The 18316-nt window shown below is 38.9% G+C and overlaps 1 protein-coding gene across 4 annotated transcripts in view; it reads right to left on the bottom strand.

Moving 5' to 3' along the window:
- tbc1d2b (TBC1 domain family, member 2B) overlaps window positions 1-16211 on the bottom strand; it is a 55314-nt gene extending 39103 nt beyond the window's left edge. For 2 of the 4 annotated variants that reach the window (XM_039773646.1, XM_039773647.1), the window contains exons 1-2: window positions 15805-15893; window positions 3804-3945 (exon numbers count right to left, since the gene is read on the bottom strand). Coding sequence is in view for 1 of the 4 variants with exons in the window: in XM_039773645.1 (XP_039629579.1) it covers window positions 15805-16143 (339 nt within the window). In the remaining 3 variants the exon portion in view is untranslated. Of the gene's footprint in view, window positions 1-3803; window positions 3946-15804 lie in introns of all 4 variants that reach the window. The other 2 variants (XM_039773645.1, XM_039773648.1) reach the window with 2 other exon arrangements.
- Window positions 16212-18316: the final 2105 nt, after the last annotated feature.

The following is an 18316-nucleotide window of genomic DNA, read 5'->3' on the forward strand; positions in this document are numbered from 1 at the left end:
TAAAACCACAGTCCTTCACAAAACTATGAACTCCGTATGTGCGCAAAATGGTGAGATCAAAGGGAAAGCTGAACTGGGAATATTCCATACTGTCTGGAATGCAACTAAAAAAAAAATAAAACGAAAACAACCACACAGACTAAATCACTTGTGACTGCTCAAACACATTAAGTATAGTCATCAGTATAATTTTTCCCAGCTAATCTTCTTTTGATCCTAAAGGTCAGAAGATGTAATAAAACTGGTAAACTCGTTTTTTATATTAAGTGACGCACTGTGAGCCTTACTGATTGCAGCAAAGACAGAGAGAAGTGAGGAAAGGAAAGGGAACAGAATGATAGAGTGTGACATCAATAACCTGGTTATTCTCAAAAACCTGGTTTCTAATAAGCCATTTAAACCCTTATTCCAGTTAGAGAAACTGGGTTATTGGCCTCTGAGAATCCTTGATAACATAGGTAGATTTCTTTGAAAATAACCTTATTATGTGGCCATGTAAACCGTAACCAAGTTTGTGCACATTTGTTGCATTATTGCTTTAATTAATTATTATTCTCGAGAAAAACAGGGTAACGCGTAATATGTGTTACATACTTTGATTAATGTTTAAAGTAATGAGTATCCTAACACAATGCTTATTTTATTGAAGTAAAAATACCTGCATTATTATTATTATTCCAGCAGCACCCAGTATAATGCAAGAAGCACACGTACTGTGTCCCGTACAGGGATCAATTTCATAGCCAAGCAGAAAAGAGTGAACTGCATTCATTCCTGTAAAAGAAACCTATAAATGAAGCATCGATTTGACTAAACATATTTATAAAATACAAGAAATCTTTCATAGGCGGCATGCTTATGTTGTTATGTTATGCTGATGCTCTATGTAAGAAAGGTCAGAGCAGACTATACTTTCTGAGAAGGTTGGCATCCTTCAACATCTGCAGTAAGATGCTGCAGATGTTCTACCAGACGGTTGTGGCGAGTGCCCTCTTCTATGCGGTGGTGTGCTGGGGTGGCAGCATAAAGATGAAAGACGCCTCACGCCTGGACAAACTTGTTAAGAAGGCAGGCTCTATTGTAGGATTCAAGTTGGACAGTTTAACATCTGTGGCAGAGCGACGGGCACTAAGCAAACTCCTGTCAATCATGAAGAATCCACTGCATCCACTTAACAGTGTCATCTCCAGGCAGAGGAGTAGCTTCAGTGACAGACTTTTGTCACTGTCTTGCTCCACTGACAGACTGAGGAGATCGTTCCTCCCCCACACTATGCAACTCTTCAGTTCCACCCGGGGGAGTAAATGCTAACAATACTTAAAGTTATTGTCTGCTTTTTTTATTTTTATTTTTTTCATTTTTATTACTATTTAATTTAATATTGTTTCTTTGTATCAGTATACTGTTGCTGGATTATGTGAATTTCCCCTTGGGATTAATAAAGTATCTATGTATCTATCTATCTATCTTATTTTCAGATTCACAGAGGCCAAAGGTGACGTTTAACATTTTTTTGCGCAGTTTAAAGATTTTGGAGTGATTTGAAAAAGAAGAATTCCAGATTACTTACTCATGTAAATACAGAATTTTAAAAAAAAGGGATTCTTCCTTAACCAGATTATTCAACTTTACCCAGTTATCTGTGCATGAAATGCACTGACTGAGAAGTAGAGCAAGAAAAAATAACTGAGAGATTAATCACAGATGAGTGTCTGAGCCCAGCACATAAACTGAAAGAGAAAATTCAAGGACTCACAAAAACAAAAGAGACTTTTAAAGCATGAGAAATCTGTTATAGCTTTGTTTAAAAAAAGTCAGACAATTGCACTTCCCGAAGAGGAGGTTTAAATACATTTGCGAATGATGATGTCATGAGGGTGCAACCTCCAGTGCATGCCCCCAGCATAACAACAGTTGCTGTCAGGAAACTATAATATTAACAAAGAATACAGAGCAAAATTTTAAAGCAAAGCACAAGTATGTAGGATTAAATTTAATACTTCATAGGATGAGACATCAGTTGAATGCTATAGGACTAAACTGACTCTCTCTTTTTACTCTGTACAAGTCTGGCAAAAATTTTATACATTTTTTAGTACACCTCACTGTTTTAGACAATGTGTGGCAAGTCAGCAGAGACCTAGTACCGGTATGCAGAATGCATGCAAAACCATGTGTTAGATAAAACAGATAAACAAGCACTGAAAACTCTCTTTAAAATCATAATTTCCCATTGTGATTATTAAGTAAGGAAACCAGCATTTTCAGAAGATGCTTAACAGTTGTAGCATAAAACAGCAGTAAGTCAGGGATCTCAGATACAAGAGTGAAGCAAAACGAGACAGGCACAGAACAGTACATTCAGGGTACCAGAAGTGTTTAAAAATCTTTTCTTTGAACAGCTAAAGATGAAAAAACAGAGCAGTGATCATAAAAAAAAACACATTCAAAAATGTGCTGTGATGGGGTTTAGTTAAGAATTATAAGGCTATCCATTTTACAAATGAGATACAAGCTTACCACTCATAATTATGAAAAGGCTGATTGCATAAGCAATGTGCAAAAACACATCTCAAAAATACAGCATAAACCTGCTTTAAGGACATTTTATGGAGGAATCCATCAACTCTTATTCCCCAAAATCTAAAGTCTTACTCAAGGGGCAGGATGCAAGAAGAGAAGTTCAATGAGCTCCAATCATAAATTTTAAAGACTTATGACCTTCACATTACAATATCTATTAAAATTAAACATGGTCATTTTAAGTGTAACCTTCAATTTCATTTTTATATGTAACTAGTAAAACAATTCTAATATAATTATGTCACCCACACACCAGTGACAGTAGTACAATACCAATAACAAAAAAAGAAGACCATCAATACAATGTTATTCAGTACAAATGACTTTTGGGTTATGACCTTTAGATAAAAATTAACCATGAACCTAGTGGTACAGCAGCTAATGATCCCTTATTTGCCAAAAAGAAGAAATGAGCAAAGTGACAAGATCTGTGCAGTATAGCCAAGATCTTTAATAATATTCTGTGCCTTTTTAAGTCAGCATGTGTTATACACGTCCTGAACAAAAGGCACTGTGTACCAGAGATACTCTAAGCTAACTTTACACTCTCTGTGTGACACTTTGCAGTCCTGAAGTAAACAGGTACTGTATTCACATGCAATGTACCACTGACTGTTGCCCTTTGCAAAGATATCAGGAGCGCCATACACCCCTTTCTGGCAACCTCATTGATATGCTCTCCCAATTCATCTACTGACAGCATGGGAAGAGTCACCAGGAACATGAATGTCGCTGCCGAGGTAAGTAAACCTCTCGACGAGGTGGACACTCTCTCTGCAGACAGACACACTGCTGATAGCTGTGCCCAAGAAGTCATTAAAGGCCTAGATCTTGGTTTTTATCAAGGACACTTACAAGCCCAGATACTCAGAATCCTCACTCAGCCCCGATCAGAGCCTCGATTAACTCCGCAAAGATCACAGCATGACCCACAGCGGGTGGATCCCACAACAATGCCTAACACCCAGTCCATGCAAACATTGAACAGAGTAGGAGCAAAAACACACACCTGACGAATCCTATAACCAACTGGGAAAAATACAGAGGTTCTGCCTCCACTCTGCACAGCACTCACAGTACCAGTGTACAGGTCGGGCAAAATATTCAGCAACTTCAGGGGGATCCCGCAAAGTCTAAGGATGTCCCACAGGGCAGCTCAATCAACTGAGTCGAATGCTTTATGAAAATTGACAAAAAGGTTGCAAAGAAACTCTGCTGACCTTAGCGTTTGCGCTCAATGAGAATCTCAGTGCCAGAATGTGGTGGTGTAAAACCAGACTGCTCCAGTTGCTGGTAGGTAAACAAGTAAGCAATGTTCTACCAGGTGGTTGTGGCGAGTGCCCTCTTCTACGCGGTGGTGCGCTGGGGAGAAAGCATAAAGAAGAAAGACGTCTCACGCCTGGACAAACTTGTTAGGAAGGCAGGCTCTATTGTAGGAATAAAGCTGGATAGTTTAACATCTGTAGCAGAGCGACGGACACTAAGCAAACTCCTGTCAATCATGGAGAATCCACTGCATCCGCTTAACAGTGTCATCTCCAGGCAGAGGAGTAGCTTCAGTGACAGACTTTTGTCACCGTCTTGCTCCACTGACAGACTGAGGAGACCCCACACTATGCGACTCTTCAATTCCACCTGGGGGAGTAAATGCTAACATTACTCAAAGTTATTGTCTGTTTTTACATGCATTTTTATTACTCTTTAATTTAATATATATATATATATATTATTTTTTTATACTGCTGGTGGATTATGTGAATTTCCCCTTGGGATTAATAAAGTATCTAATCTATCTAATCACAGATCCTATTGAGGATGACCCAAGCAAATACCTTACCTAAATAGCACCAAGAGCAGAGCACCCTGTGCTATCTCATTGAGACTGGGTGGTTTACAGCTAATTGGAGGGTCAGCCTCAAGAACCGTGGACGCGGACTCATGCTTACTAAGTACTGAAATGCTTACTGAGTTGAGCAATAATCAGCCAGTGGATCAGTCCAAACAAATATTTAAAAGGTACAGAGAAGCTCATTCAGTTCATGCAGCAAGATTCAGTCAGCTTTTTGGTAAGATCAATGTCAGCACTTCCAAGAAATGAAAGAACTGAAGAGTTTGTGTAAGCAGCGGAGAATAAGGCTAACAAAAAGCCAAAAAAATTTTACTGTGATGTTTATCGGGTCATCTGATTTCAAAAGCACAGCTGGAATCTAGCTCTGCACTTACTTCTTGGCGTACACTCAGTAAGATCCCTGCCAGCTAATATTTAAAGACAAACTTTAAATTCCTTCCTCTAAATACAAATTCTCATGCTTTGATAGCAATGGTCAGAAGATTAGAATTAGAAGCTGTCCACTTTAAGCATCTGCATACAAAAAAAGAATTAACACTTTCATGTACCATGCAATAAAATAACACAACTGTTACTGTTGGGTACCACAATGTTAACCAAAACTCATAACAGACACCCAGTGATATGAAGCTTGTTTGTGGAAACCTGTGAAAGATATGAAGCAGCAAATAAAATGATACTCAGGAGGAAAGAAAGTGGAATAAAAAAAAACAGGTAGTCACTGTTAATCACAAAGGAAAACATAAAATATCAAATTAATTTCATATATGTGGCAAACAGGGGCTCAGCTACCACCCACATGTGAAAACAGCTGTACCAATCATTTTTACTATGAGAAAGGTGTCAGTTTACATTTCTAAATATAATGTGAATGCGCCACTTCTTTACATGCCTATTGTTAAAAAAACAAATTTACAACAGAGGGTTGAGTCAGCGACAGCCCCCAAAATATTCTGAACAATCCACTTCACCAGAGTATCCATTGGTACCCTATTCATATTCCACACACTTCACTGTACTCTCCTGTGTTTGAAGAAGTAGTAGAAAGACACACATCTCCCTTGATTCAAGGGCTACACTGACAGTCAATGTCATTTATTCTTTAAGAACAAAATACTCATTGGTCTTTTCCATGACACAATTCAAAAAAACAAACGATGAAACATCTGAAGTCAGAGAAAGTCAAAAGCTTTAATTAGTAGGAATTTTCTGTTGATTTATCATTTTGTGAACAAAAAGAAACAATAGACAGAAAATGCAGTATAATCTGCACTGTTATTTCAGGTGCCCTGACCACGCAAAACAAAGTGATGTTTGTCTACAAATACCACAAAGTCCATGAGGAATAAAACGCAAAATTCTGGATTCAGCCCATTTCACTTTTATAAAAACATACAAAATCTTTGAAATGCCAAAATTCAACAGAGAATAAGAAAAAAATGGTGAATGGCGGGCCCACAACCATTGCATCACTATGGGTGCTAAAACAATTTCAGTCTTCATTGAACAGGGCCATTGGGTTACAATGCAGTCAAGTCTTAACATACTGTCTCACCAAGGATGGCTTCGAAACAAAAAAGCTTTTCGATAACAACCTTGTATAAATAAAAACCTGCCCCATACATCACAGCACCTAGATCTGGCTCTAGAAACCACCTCTCTTTTCGCATCCCAGGTCCTCCCTGCGTTGAGTTTGCATGTTCTCCCCGTTTCTGCGTGTCTGGTTTCCTCCGGGTACTCCAGTTTCTTCCCACAGTCCAAAGACATTCAGGTTAGGTGGACTGGTGATTCTAAATTGTCCCTAGTGTGTGCTTGGTGTGTGGGTGTGTGTGTCCTGCGGTGGGTTCGCGCACTGCCCAGGATTGGTTCCTGCCTTGCGCCCTGTGTTGGTTGGGATTGGCTCCAGCAGACCCCTGTGACCCTATGTTTGGATTTATCGGGTTGGAAAATGGATGGATGGAGGTGCAAGAATGAATCAGGAAAATTTCACAATGACCAGAAGTCAGTTTAGCCTTTGTGCAATTAATGTTCTTTTGTTTATCTAATAACTTAATTCAATTTTAGGAACATTGTTTTGTTTTTTTAAGTCAGTGTCTTCCAGTTACTTTCCCCTTTGAAGTGCCTTTTTGTGCATTTAAAAGATTATGACCTATTGAAAGCCTGAGCCTCATTTTGGGCTTGTGCAAGTCTTAAGCCTGCCTTTTGAGTTTGGGGTCAGGCTTTCTGTGGTGAGGCTTATTTTGAGCTTAGTCCAAGTGAAATCCTAGTCTGTCTGGTTATTATTTCAGGGCATATGAACCCCTTTTGCCATGTGGGCTGTTGCTCCGGTACAAATCCAAACACATGTACTAAGTAAAAGATTACTGTCCCTAATGTTTTGCAAGATATCACAAATGAATATGGTGTGTTTCTGCACAGCAGCTGCTTAAATACATAGGCTTGGCTTTGCTCAATATTTTTCTCCTATTTGAAAACTGGAAAGATAATGGAATTATATCTGAATTAGGTACTTCCATAGTAAATTTGAGGTACAAATTCTTTATGTCCAACGTGAACGTCTCCATTCATTTACTTAATCAAGACAGACAACATTCAATGATGCAACAAATGGCTTGTTTATAGATAAGAATGAATCCGAATGATTTTCAATGATGAACTGAAAACACTTTAAAAAATCTAGGTAATTTAAGATTACCTGAGGTGCTGTTATTTGATATTAAGGCAAAATCAAGTACAGATTGCAGATGTTCTTGGGCCATACTCTCGATTTACAGGTTAGCATAATAAATTTAGTAGTCTTGATGGATGATTTTAATATTAACAGGCATATGGAAATAGGATTTTTAGGAAACATAAATGTGAATAAAGGTTAGTGCAGTCCTCTTGGACAGATTGTAAAAGGTTCAACACACTCTAAAAATGATGTTAGACTTAATTAATAGTCGCAGTGTTGATATTCAGTTCCCCTTTAAATTGAATAATCTAACTACTTAAATTATTTTCCTTCTGTTCCTATCAGGAACAGCACAGATAAAAAAAAAGAAATTTGTCATGTTTAGATATGTCAACACATTGGAATTCATTCATATTCTGAGGAAGTCAAACGTTATTCTTGATATGAAACAAATCAGCTGATGTATGACACATATTCAGAGACAAACAGTAGCTGATCTCAAAACAAAAGAAGACAGTTTAAAAGAATGCACCATGTTTAACAATGTTACCTACACATTTGACTAATTTGTTGTAGAGAACAACCAAATTATAGATGTATTAAATAATAAGTACTGAAATCATTAAAAAAAGAAAAAGATGTCTAAATCTGACCATACTGTAAATACTATTCCAAGCTCAAAGAATAACTGAAAAAAACATGCGTAAATTTCTCCCAAAATGAGTATTTTTTATATTATTTTAACAGCAAATTAGTCACCAAAATACTGCATTGTTGCAAAAGTTGTAAAAGTAGCTATACGAACCAAAATTAAATGATGATTGTGAAGTGATGACACCATCTAGAAATGAGTTAGATGAATAAAGAAGCCTTAGTAATGTACCGTGGTCTCAGTTTACAATGTATGGTCAGCAGCCTCCTCTCAGGAAGCACGTACAATTTTAGATTTATAGCTACCGACGATGCAGGGGTAGATGCGTTTAAACAGTCTGTAAGTGTAAAGATTAGCTTATGCAGGGAAATCACAAGATTGTGCATTAAACCAACATGGATGTTTTGAAGGAAAAATAGTTTTATGTACTTCATCCTTCTTCATTTTGTGATTAATCTTTCTGTGAAAGTTACATTTAAAATTCTAAGAACAAGAAGAATCTTCATTAGTAGAAGTGCAAGTAATTTTGTAACTCTGAGTTTCCTACAATGCAAAATCTTTTAAAATATTTTCTTGCTGCATTTAGATTAGTACTGAGAGCATATGTCAAGCTAACAAAAGTGAACAGGAATAATTTTATCACCAAATATTTAACATTTCAGGTGAGGCAGTTATGGCCTGATAGTGGTGACATGTTGCATTTTGATAAGCATATGCTAATAGGAATTTCACTGTACTTTGCACATGTAACAATAATGACCCTATAAACATAGAAAGCTTATAATAACTGTGCAGCTCCAGCATGCCATTCCTTTCTAATGTCCTGGAAAATAAGTAAACTCACAATTCAATCTTACCTAAAAGAGTACAAAATATTTAATATGTTTCAGTGTAGCTTCAGCATTACTCACAGAAATACTGTTTACCCAAGTTAAGTACATTTAGTAAAAGCGATGATATAATCATTATATTGTATAATTTAACTGCAGCTGTTAACACTACCAGCCATATAAATTCTATTGCATATCTGGCTGTCATGCACTCTTCTTTTCAAATTAAGTTCATTCCAAGTATCCCATCACATTACAGCACTTCCCCAGACCGCTTATTCTATAGCAGGCAGGTATTAATAGAATAAGCAAGAAACTACTATGATACTAAGTCCTCTTTATAAACCATCATATTCTCCTCCAGTTAAGTTTAGGATTAAAGGCCTAAATAAGTCTAATATGTAAAGCTTTGTTTACTACTTTATTTTATTGCCATAACAATGCTGGTTACAGAGAATTAGATTAAGTGAAGCTTGGGCATAAGTATTTTTATGAACGCTGGTAGTTCTGATCTAGATTAGCTCAACCTTTTATTAGACAAACAGAGACAGGTCAGAAGAAATTCAAGCTGTTTGTAAAGCAAAAATGTCTGCTATTTATCTTTAATAAATATTACCAGCTGTCCCCAATACTTTCCCATTCATTTTTCTCTTGATATGCTGCTGTAAGCACTTGATGCCACTACATTTTCTATCTCACTTCTACTGCTAAAAATGAAACAAGAAGTCAGAGAAGCCCTGAAACTTTTGCACCAACAGTGAAATGCACAGAACTAAACAGTCATGGAATCCATCATGCACCATTTGCAACAGACCAATGCCAAGGTAAAAAGGAAGTAGGCCTAAGTGAGCTAAAATCTGACTTAACTTACTCCAAAGAGTCCACTTATCCTGGAACATTGTTACTTTACCTACTTTACCCAGCGTCACATAATGTACAAATCTTCCTCAAGAAAGATCTTCTTTAAAGTTTACTTTTATTAAGTGTTTGACAATTTTTATAAGTCTCTATAGTTCTGGGCGTGTTGTACCGTGTTAGCCATTATGAATGTAGAGAAAAGTCAAGCAAAATGACACCTTTTTTTGGCTAACTAAAAAGATTACAATATGCAAGCTTTCGAGGCAACTCAGCCCCTTCTTCAGGCAAGATGATTGCCTGAAGAAGGGGTTGAGTTGCCTCGAAAGCTTGCATATTATAATCTTTTTAGTTAGCCAATAAAAGGTGTCATTTTGCTTGACTTTTCTCTACATTCATAATGGCTAACATGGTACAACATGCCCGGAAGTGTCGAGGATTCACTAAGCCGTCGACAAGTAAGACAGCTATGACGCACACAGAAAGGAGCCACACCGGAGGTGAATCGCCATATGCAGCGTGTAAAACGGTTTGCGAAGGGGAATCCCATGGGATCCTTAAAACAATCCTTTACAACTGAGGTTAAAATACAATGAAGTAAGCAGTCTTTAAAAAACGAGTTTTCGGTTACGGCGCACGACCGCGTGCACCATAGCAAACTGTTTTACACGCTACATACAGCAATTCGCATCCGCGAAAAACATGCGTCTTCTTAGATGCTCCTGGAGGAACACGGAAAGTCTACGTGAGTCACAGGTGAATCTGGACTGTGCAAAGACGACAACGACTCAAGTAACGAGTTGGTGGTGGGCACATGAGCGATGGCGGTCCGCCAGTTTTCACTCACGGACGATTGTGTGTTGGTTCGTTCCGTGCATTGTTACAATGTTGCTTTTCTTGCTGATTTATTACATTACCGATTTTTCAAATGTTAATTTTCTCCCTGTGCTTAAAAATCATTAAAAAACCGGCCTGATTATGCGGTGTATGGTACACCGCGGGTTGGCTAGTATTCTTAAATGCCCTTAATCCAATTCAAGGTTGCAAGAGTCCAAAACCTATTTAGGAAGAATTGGGTGCAAGAATGAAGGAACCAATTTAAAGTTGCCAATTAAACTTACTAGGACATCTATAGTGACATAGGGCAACAACCAGAGCGCCCAGAGAAAAACTTGGACAGACAGACTGACCATACAAAAATCCACACAGCAACATTCAAAACAAGGATGCTGTCTCCTTAAGGCAGCAGTGTAACACACTGCAATACTGTGCCACTTTCTTTATGTTATTATTGCTTTTAAAACAGATGTGTGTGCTTACATATGTAAGTGTTACATAGTTATGTACTTTGCTGATAGTGTTGTGTCCTTGTAAATCCACATAAATGCTCAGTGAAGAGTGCTATACAAGAATAAACAAAACTTAATTAAAATGAATGGTATGACTGCAAGAAGAAAATAAAATAATTGTTTACAAAATGAATATAGTGGAATCTACCTTTCCAATCTCAGAATCTCACTTGCTTGCTTTAGTTTTAAAATTAAAGACTCTGAAGGATGAATATCGACAGTCTGGAACAATCGATAGCATTAAGCCTGGAGGTCTCGCGTGGATGACAGTAATTCCTGATGTTAAAGCAGCTCAGGTGTCAGAATTCACAGCACTCAGGAAAATAATATATACACTTCCAGCAGCATGCATACACTGATGACAATTTAGTCAATGACCAACACTAATAACCTAAACATGAAGTTTAGAGAAGTCTGCCTGCATCTTGACTAATGAGCCATCTTTTTTTTTCATGAACAAGCAATCAAAAATTGAAAACAAGGCAGTAGACTATAATCTCTTGCTGGCACACAGACAGAATAAAGTGTAACTTAAAAAGCACCAAGTGTCACAGGAAACAGCCACTCTCATTCTTAAATGGATGTGACATTGTACTTATCAAGAATGCAGTAACTCTCAGTCAAGAAATGAGAATACAACTAGTTCTCCAATTGTTTTCTTCAAAGGTCTGACAGACTTACTGAAGAAAGAAGCACTCTCACTAAATATCTGAACTAATTCAAATGGACCTGCAAGAACTCTTCTGTATGGTCCTCCAAAACTGTTACAGTTCACCTCAAATTATGGGTAGTGAGATCGGCAACCTTGTTCTTCTCTTGTTGCTCAAATCCTTCAGTCAATCTCTTCTCACTTCTATTCTCCCTTGTAAACAAAAACCCAAGGTATATAAAATTCTACACTGAAGAAAGATGTTCTTCGCTTAAATCCAGAGAGTAAAGCTATATTTTCCATGTAATCACACCTGCTGAGAACTTCTTCAGTGTGTGTCAAAGATCACAGTCAGAAAAATCCTCATTTGTTGAAATGGATGATCTCCATAGCCTTATTTGTGTTTTGATATGTTGAATATTAAAATAACTAGCAAAATACCCGCGCTTCGCAACGGCTAAGTACTGCCTTAAAATTTTTATTATGAAGAAAATTAAACCTTTTTAAACTGAGGGAAAATATACCAATAATTATTTGTTAAGGATCTCTTTGTATACCACATTGTGAGTTCGGCCCTCCGGTTGTAATATGACCAAGCTGTGCGCAGAGCTTACTTTTGAGCATGCAACGTACAGTTGGCCATGTAAAAAGTAATCTTGTCTCAAATCTCACAGCTTGGATTGCTGCTGTCATAATCGGTTTGAGTTTCATGGTTTGTTTCAATTACGACAGTATTTGTAGGACTTCTGTTGAAGAGACATTCGGCATCTGACAAGCGTTGTAAGTATACAACCGGTTTCATCAATAACTTCACATCCAGCTTTTGAGAGCTTAAACATTCATAAACATGAAAGTGTCCACTACTGAAATCGTCACCTGTGAATCTAAGATGTTTAAGAGGCATTGGCGGTTGTCGAAAGGTGTAAAATATTTGGCCATTTCGGTACACTTGAAAGCGACAACCAAACAATTCAGCAGCAGCCATCAACTCACATGCAGAACAATAGGTGAAGGGCTTAAGCATTTCACTCTTATAGTGCTCCTATGTAATATAATCATCTCCTGTACCGTCATCAGTCCACACCTTGAACCTGTCCCAGTCATTCAATACATAAGACTCAACGTTCCTCCGGATATCAAGAGTGAGCCTGATATGGCCGTGCAATACGTAACAAAGAGAATGGGAAAGGTAGGTGCCATCTCCGGGCATGGAAACCACTCGGTAAGTGACAGTTCTTTGATCGATGGTAATCACCTCGATAGACATGTTAATGGGGGATGCGGTTGGAATGATAAAGGAAATGGGTACCTGAACAATGTAAAGTAAGTCTAAAATACCTACACAATAACTATAATCGTAATAAATGAACTATAAAACAGCGGAGAAGGCGTGGATTAAATAAAAAGGCTGTAGTTATCAGCAGGGAGACATGAATCCCGTGGCGAAGCAAGGAAGGGAATGTAGAGACTGGAGAGACAGACAGCCTTATATAGGCAGGCAGCCAACAACGTGGGAGGCGTTGGGATGGGGACCCAACGCCGCCTCACGCGGTGACCGAGCTGCAGGCTATGGACGTATATATGTACGTAAGTAGGATTCAGTTAGCATTGGGAACCCGCGTACCAAATTTCTTGAAGATGAGCCCATAAGTAACAAAGACCGTTGAAAAGTTCAATATGGCGGCCGACAGTGGCATCATACCGCCAAAATAAGTACGTACATTGGTTTCGGTTAGCGCTGCCTACCAAATTTCGTGAAGATGGGGCCATAAATAAGAAAGTTCAACATTGTGGACGTTGTCGACTGTTATGACCGTTACGCGTAGAATTTCGAAATGAAACCTGCTTAACGTTTGTAAGTAAGCTGTAAGGAATGAGCCTGCCAAATTTCAGCCTTCTACCTACACGGGAAGTTGGAGAATTAGTGACATTGGAAACTTCAATATGGCGGCCGACAGTGGCATCATACCACTGAAATAAGTAGGTACATTGGTTTTGGTTAGCGCAGGGAAGCCACCTATCAAATTTCGTGAAGATGGGGCCATAAATAAGAAAGTTCAACATGGCGGACGTTGTCGACTGTTATGACCGTTACACGTAAAATTTCAAAATGAAACCTGCTTAACGTTTGTAAGTAAGCTGTAAGGAATGAGCCTGCCAAATTTCAGCCTTCTACCTACACGGGAAGTTGGAGAATTAGTGACATTGGAAAGTTCAATATGGCGGCTGACAGTGGCGTCATAGCACCGAAATAAGTAGGTACATTGGTTTCGGTTAGCGCAGGGAAGCCACCTACCAAATTTAATGAAGATGAGGTCAGCCTTCTACCTACACAGGAAGTTGGAGAATTAGTGATGAGTGAGTGAGTGAGTCAGTCAGTCAGTGAGGGCTTTGCCTTTTAGTAGTACAGATAAACAATAAGATAAAGCACATCCTCATCACAGTCTTTTGGTAACTTTTGTTAAATTTAACATATTGATTTTATAAGGGCGTAGAACAAGCTAAAACAAGTATGGAAACTTTCATGATGGCTTAACCTAAAATTATGTCATTCAGAACACAAAAGCAGGTGCCATTTTTAAGACAGTGATATTAGCTGGTAAACATCAGTTAATCCATGTAGCCCATATGACATGCAGAGCTGTAATTCTTCATCCACAAATTCATGTTTTTTTAATTAAAATGTTTTCTTTATTTTGAAATAAATAGCAAGGATTTAAAAATGTAATGTAACCTAATTACAAGATGATGTATACTTTCTTATTTTTTTACAACACTTTGGACAGTATGCTACAAAACTAAAAGTAACTAGACAATGTCTGTGATGGAGAGACGAATATGGGTCTGACACAGAGGGTAGCAGAAAGAGAGGAAGTGAGACACGAAAAGAAAAAAGTAAGAAGCCATGATGTCCAAATTTCAAAAGTTCATTACAGACCACTGTTAACGCCTGATTTTAGTCAACAAATAGTAGGAAGCATTTTGTCAGAGAAAAAATGGTTTAGGAAAGAACATCTGTATCATATTTCCTCAAAGGGTATCAAACCCATTCCAAAACTTCATAACTTCCCAATTACTTTCACATTTTTAAAAAATACCTCTGAGAAAAATATAAAATGCTGTTTGTTCAATAGGTTAAACTGCTTTTTACCACATTATAGGCTGTCCTTGAACATGATCCAATGGCTGTAATACAAAGGTCCACAAAGTCATATTCTGTTATTAATGTGATTCATTGCATATCATTGGCCAATGTAAAAGCAAGTCAAGTTATATATGCCCATACTGACAATATAATTTTTTTTTGTTCATTCTGAATCGAAAACACTTGTGTCTAAATGTACTGTCTGTTGCAGTTTGAAGTATTAAGTTAACTCTGTACTCTGTTAACAATACAATATGTAAACAAGACATTGCAGATTATGCAGGTATAGTACACTTTTCTCCTCAAACAAGCACAGTCATATTCATATGTGCCTTGTCATGCTGATGAAAAAGAGAAACATTGTTTATTTGCCTTGGTGACAAAAAATGGCTTAGAAATGTGGCAAACTGATTTGTCACAGAAACTAAGATTCTCAAGATAACAAAGATTTGAATGTTGCTTTCTATGTGTGAACTCTAGTTAAAGGTGCACTTGTGTAAACATTCAACTCCTGTAACCTGCCACCAGAATCTCAATAGCAGTGGATAATTTATGTTGTGTGATGTAATAATCCCATCCATCCATCCATCTTCCAAACCCATTTTATCCTGCAAGGTCACAGGGACAGAGATGGACAGTGAACCAGTCCATCACATGGTGAACACACAGATACATACCATACATTAGAAAACAACTGTGAATATTATTTTATGGACAATGCAAATAATAATTTCTGCTGTCTGTAATAATAAAAAACGCTCTTGTTCACACACAAATAATCTACATTTTAAAAAATGTTTATAAATGTGAATATTAATCTACTGATCTTTTACGAACCTGCGTAACTGTGTATGAGTAGACAATAATTGTTGATTTAGTTATTCTCTAAGGAAAATTAGTTAACTATGAGTCACAAATCTTAAATCAGATGAGGCGGTGGCAGAGTCATTAGTTTGACAAAGACACCGACTATTAAAAGATCAGTACTTGGTGCAGAAAACAACTTCAAACGGATCACTCGCTGTGCAAGTCGTTATAACCAGCCGCCCTTGCACTGAATGCATTAATGTTGGTTGATCCACAGATCAGATCAGCGTGCGCAGCTACGCATTAAACTGAACTTGACAGTTCTACTAGAGGTAGAGGTGCTACTTGAAATTCCCTGCCCTAAGCTTTTTCGTCCGTAACATCTGCTTTCCGCTGCCTCTATTCACTTACCTTCAGCACGAAGTCCTTGCCTGCAGTGTGAATCTCAAACTGACCCTCATCAGCTTCCACTTCATAATTAAAGTAAGCATCGGCGATTTCAATGTGACCCAGGGGCAGCGCATCTTGGGGAGTCTTGAAATAGTAGAGATAGCACTTTCGGGGGTCGTAAACGAACCAGCGCGTCTTGAAGCCCCGCAGCGGCCCCTTCCCGGCCAGCTTATTAAGAAAACCGCAGAGCTTCGGTGCCTGCTCTTTGGGGCTCTCGCTGTCGACACCGTCAAATGACCGGGCAGGTGTCACTGTTGTTTTCTGCGGCGGACACCCGTCACCCCCGAGTCCTCCGTGCATTGTTATATGTAAACTTTTTACCTAGGCGCGAGCGGATGCAAATGAGCACTTACTTCCCGCCGCATGACTGGTCGTATACTATCCGCATGGTATTGTGGGCGATGTAGTTTTACAAACAGTGACTCGCCGCTGTACGTGTTGCGGTGTATTATGGGGATTGTGGTTGTAAACGTTTAGAGTGTCAAAAAAGCCTGAGTGAATTGACTTTCGTATTTTGAATGCAGAGATGGACGGATGGGCGGTGACAGAGACCGAAGATAAAAACTCACCATTAATTCTAACGTTGTGCTCTTCTCTGTCGTAAAAGTAACTTAACACGAAGATGGAGAATTTCTCTGACTCAGACGTATCTGAATGTACTTGTATTTTATCATGCATGGGTCAGTTGGTTCAGCAACTGAAAACAGTACAATGCAAATTAGGGAAAAGAATGAATGAGTTCATGATACAACCGAGGTGTTAAGAAAACGTAGTTGACACAAATGGTTAAAAGACTCATTGTAACTAACTTCTTGAAGCTACTATTGACACAGTGCTGGAAGTGAAGGGTACAGAGGGTTGCAAGCCTAATGTCTTATAGTTTGGAGACATTAAGACAAAATATTTCTATCTTAACTCAAAAATGTATTGTGTATGTATTGGTCTTCATATGGCTCTTTTAGGTGGCTCGCTATCCATAGAAGGACTACTTGTCTTTGTTGCACTAGATGGAATTATGTTTGCGACATTACAGGCATACTATTTTAATAGGTCTCCCTGCTGCTGGTTCTGATGCTACTGATTTGCTTGATGGAATGCCAGCTCGTGTTATGGATGACTCATTCCAGAATTAAGTACCTTGTCACTACTGTTACATAGTCCTCTGTTCGAAGTCCCTGTTACCGGAGACCACTTTCAACCTCTTGAAGCATTGCAAACTCTTAGAAATAGCCGGGTGGTCTTTGTTTCTACTGTGGTTATGTCTGGTGACAAAACCCCATCAGCTCTCTGTCAAGTGGCGCACCAGGGATGTTGGATACTGTGTTGTCTGATGGGGCAGCATCAAGTTTGAATGCTGTGCTGTCATGTAGTGCAGATGAGGTGTTAAACGCCACACTTTAGTGCAGTGATGTGTTAATTACAATTTAGCAGGTGAAACTCCTTGTGTGGAGCTGCAGATGTAGTTGTCTCTTGCTGTTTGACTTCTTTGAACTGACACTGGAAACACCGCTCCAATTCTGGATGTAACCTTTGAGATTACCCATCTATTACTGCTCTGTAATGCCTCTGCAATCTGCTTGTCCTTTGCCTGTGCAGTTTTACCACTGACATGGGGTCAGTAGCAAGTTGATCTGACACACTTTTTCGTGTCCTCGCTGCCAGGCCAATAGACCTTAACAGATGGAAAAGTGGTAGTGGCTATGTACCCCCCTGTACTGGCATTGCAAATGGAGTATCTGATATTGGATCTCAACCTTGAAGCTCTCCTGCAACTCCTCAGAAGCACCAAGTTGGTCCATAGCCATCCTCACAGCACTTAGCACTTAGTCCTGCCACATGCAAAAGTTCGCTGACGACACTGCTATTGTGGGCTGTATCAGGAGTAGGCAGGAGGAGGAGTATAGGAAGCTAATCGAGGCTTTTGTTAAATGGTTCGACTCAGACCACCTTCAACTGAACGCCAGCAAGACCAATGAATTGGTGGTGGATTTTAGGAGGCCCAGACCCCTCCTGAACCCTGTGATCATCAGAGGAGACTGTGTGCAGAGGGTACAGACCTATAAATACCTGGGAGTGCAGCTGGATGACAAATTGGACTGGACTGCCCAAACTGATGCTCTGTGTAAGAAAGGACAGAGCCGACTATACTTCCTTAGAAGGCTGGCGTCCTTCAACATCTGTAATAAGATGCTGCAGATGTTCTATCAGACGGTTGTGGCGAGCTCCCTCTTCTACACGGTGGTGTGCTGGGGAGGCAGCATAAAGAAGAGAGATGCCTCACACCTGGACAAACTTGTGAGGAAGGTAGGCTCTATTGTAGGCACAGAGCTGGACAGTTTAACATCTGTAGCAGAGCGACGTGTGCTGAGCAGACTCCTGTCAATCATGGAGAATCCACTGCATCCACTGAACAGGATCATCTCCAGGCAGAGGAGCAGCTTCAGTGACAGACTGAGGAGATCGTTCCTCCCCC

Source organism: Polypterus senegalus, chromosome 12 (genome assembly GCF_016835505.1).
Source record: "Polypterus senegalus isolate Bchr_013 chromosome 12, ASM1683550v1, whole genome shotgun sequence".
NCBI lineage: Eukaryota > Metazoa > Chordata > Cladistia > Polypteriformes > Polypteridae > Polypterus > Polypterus senegalus.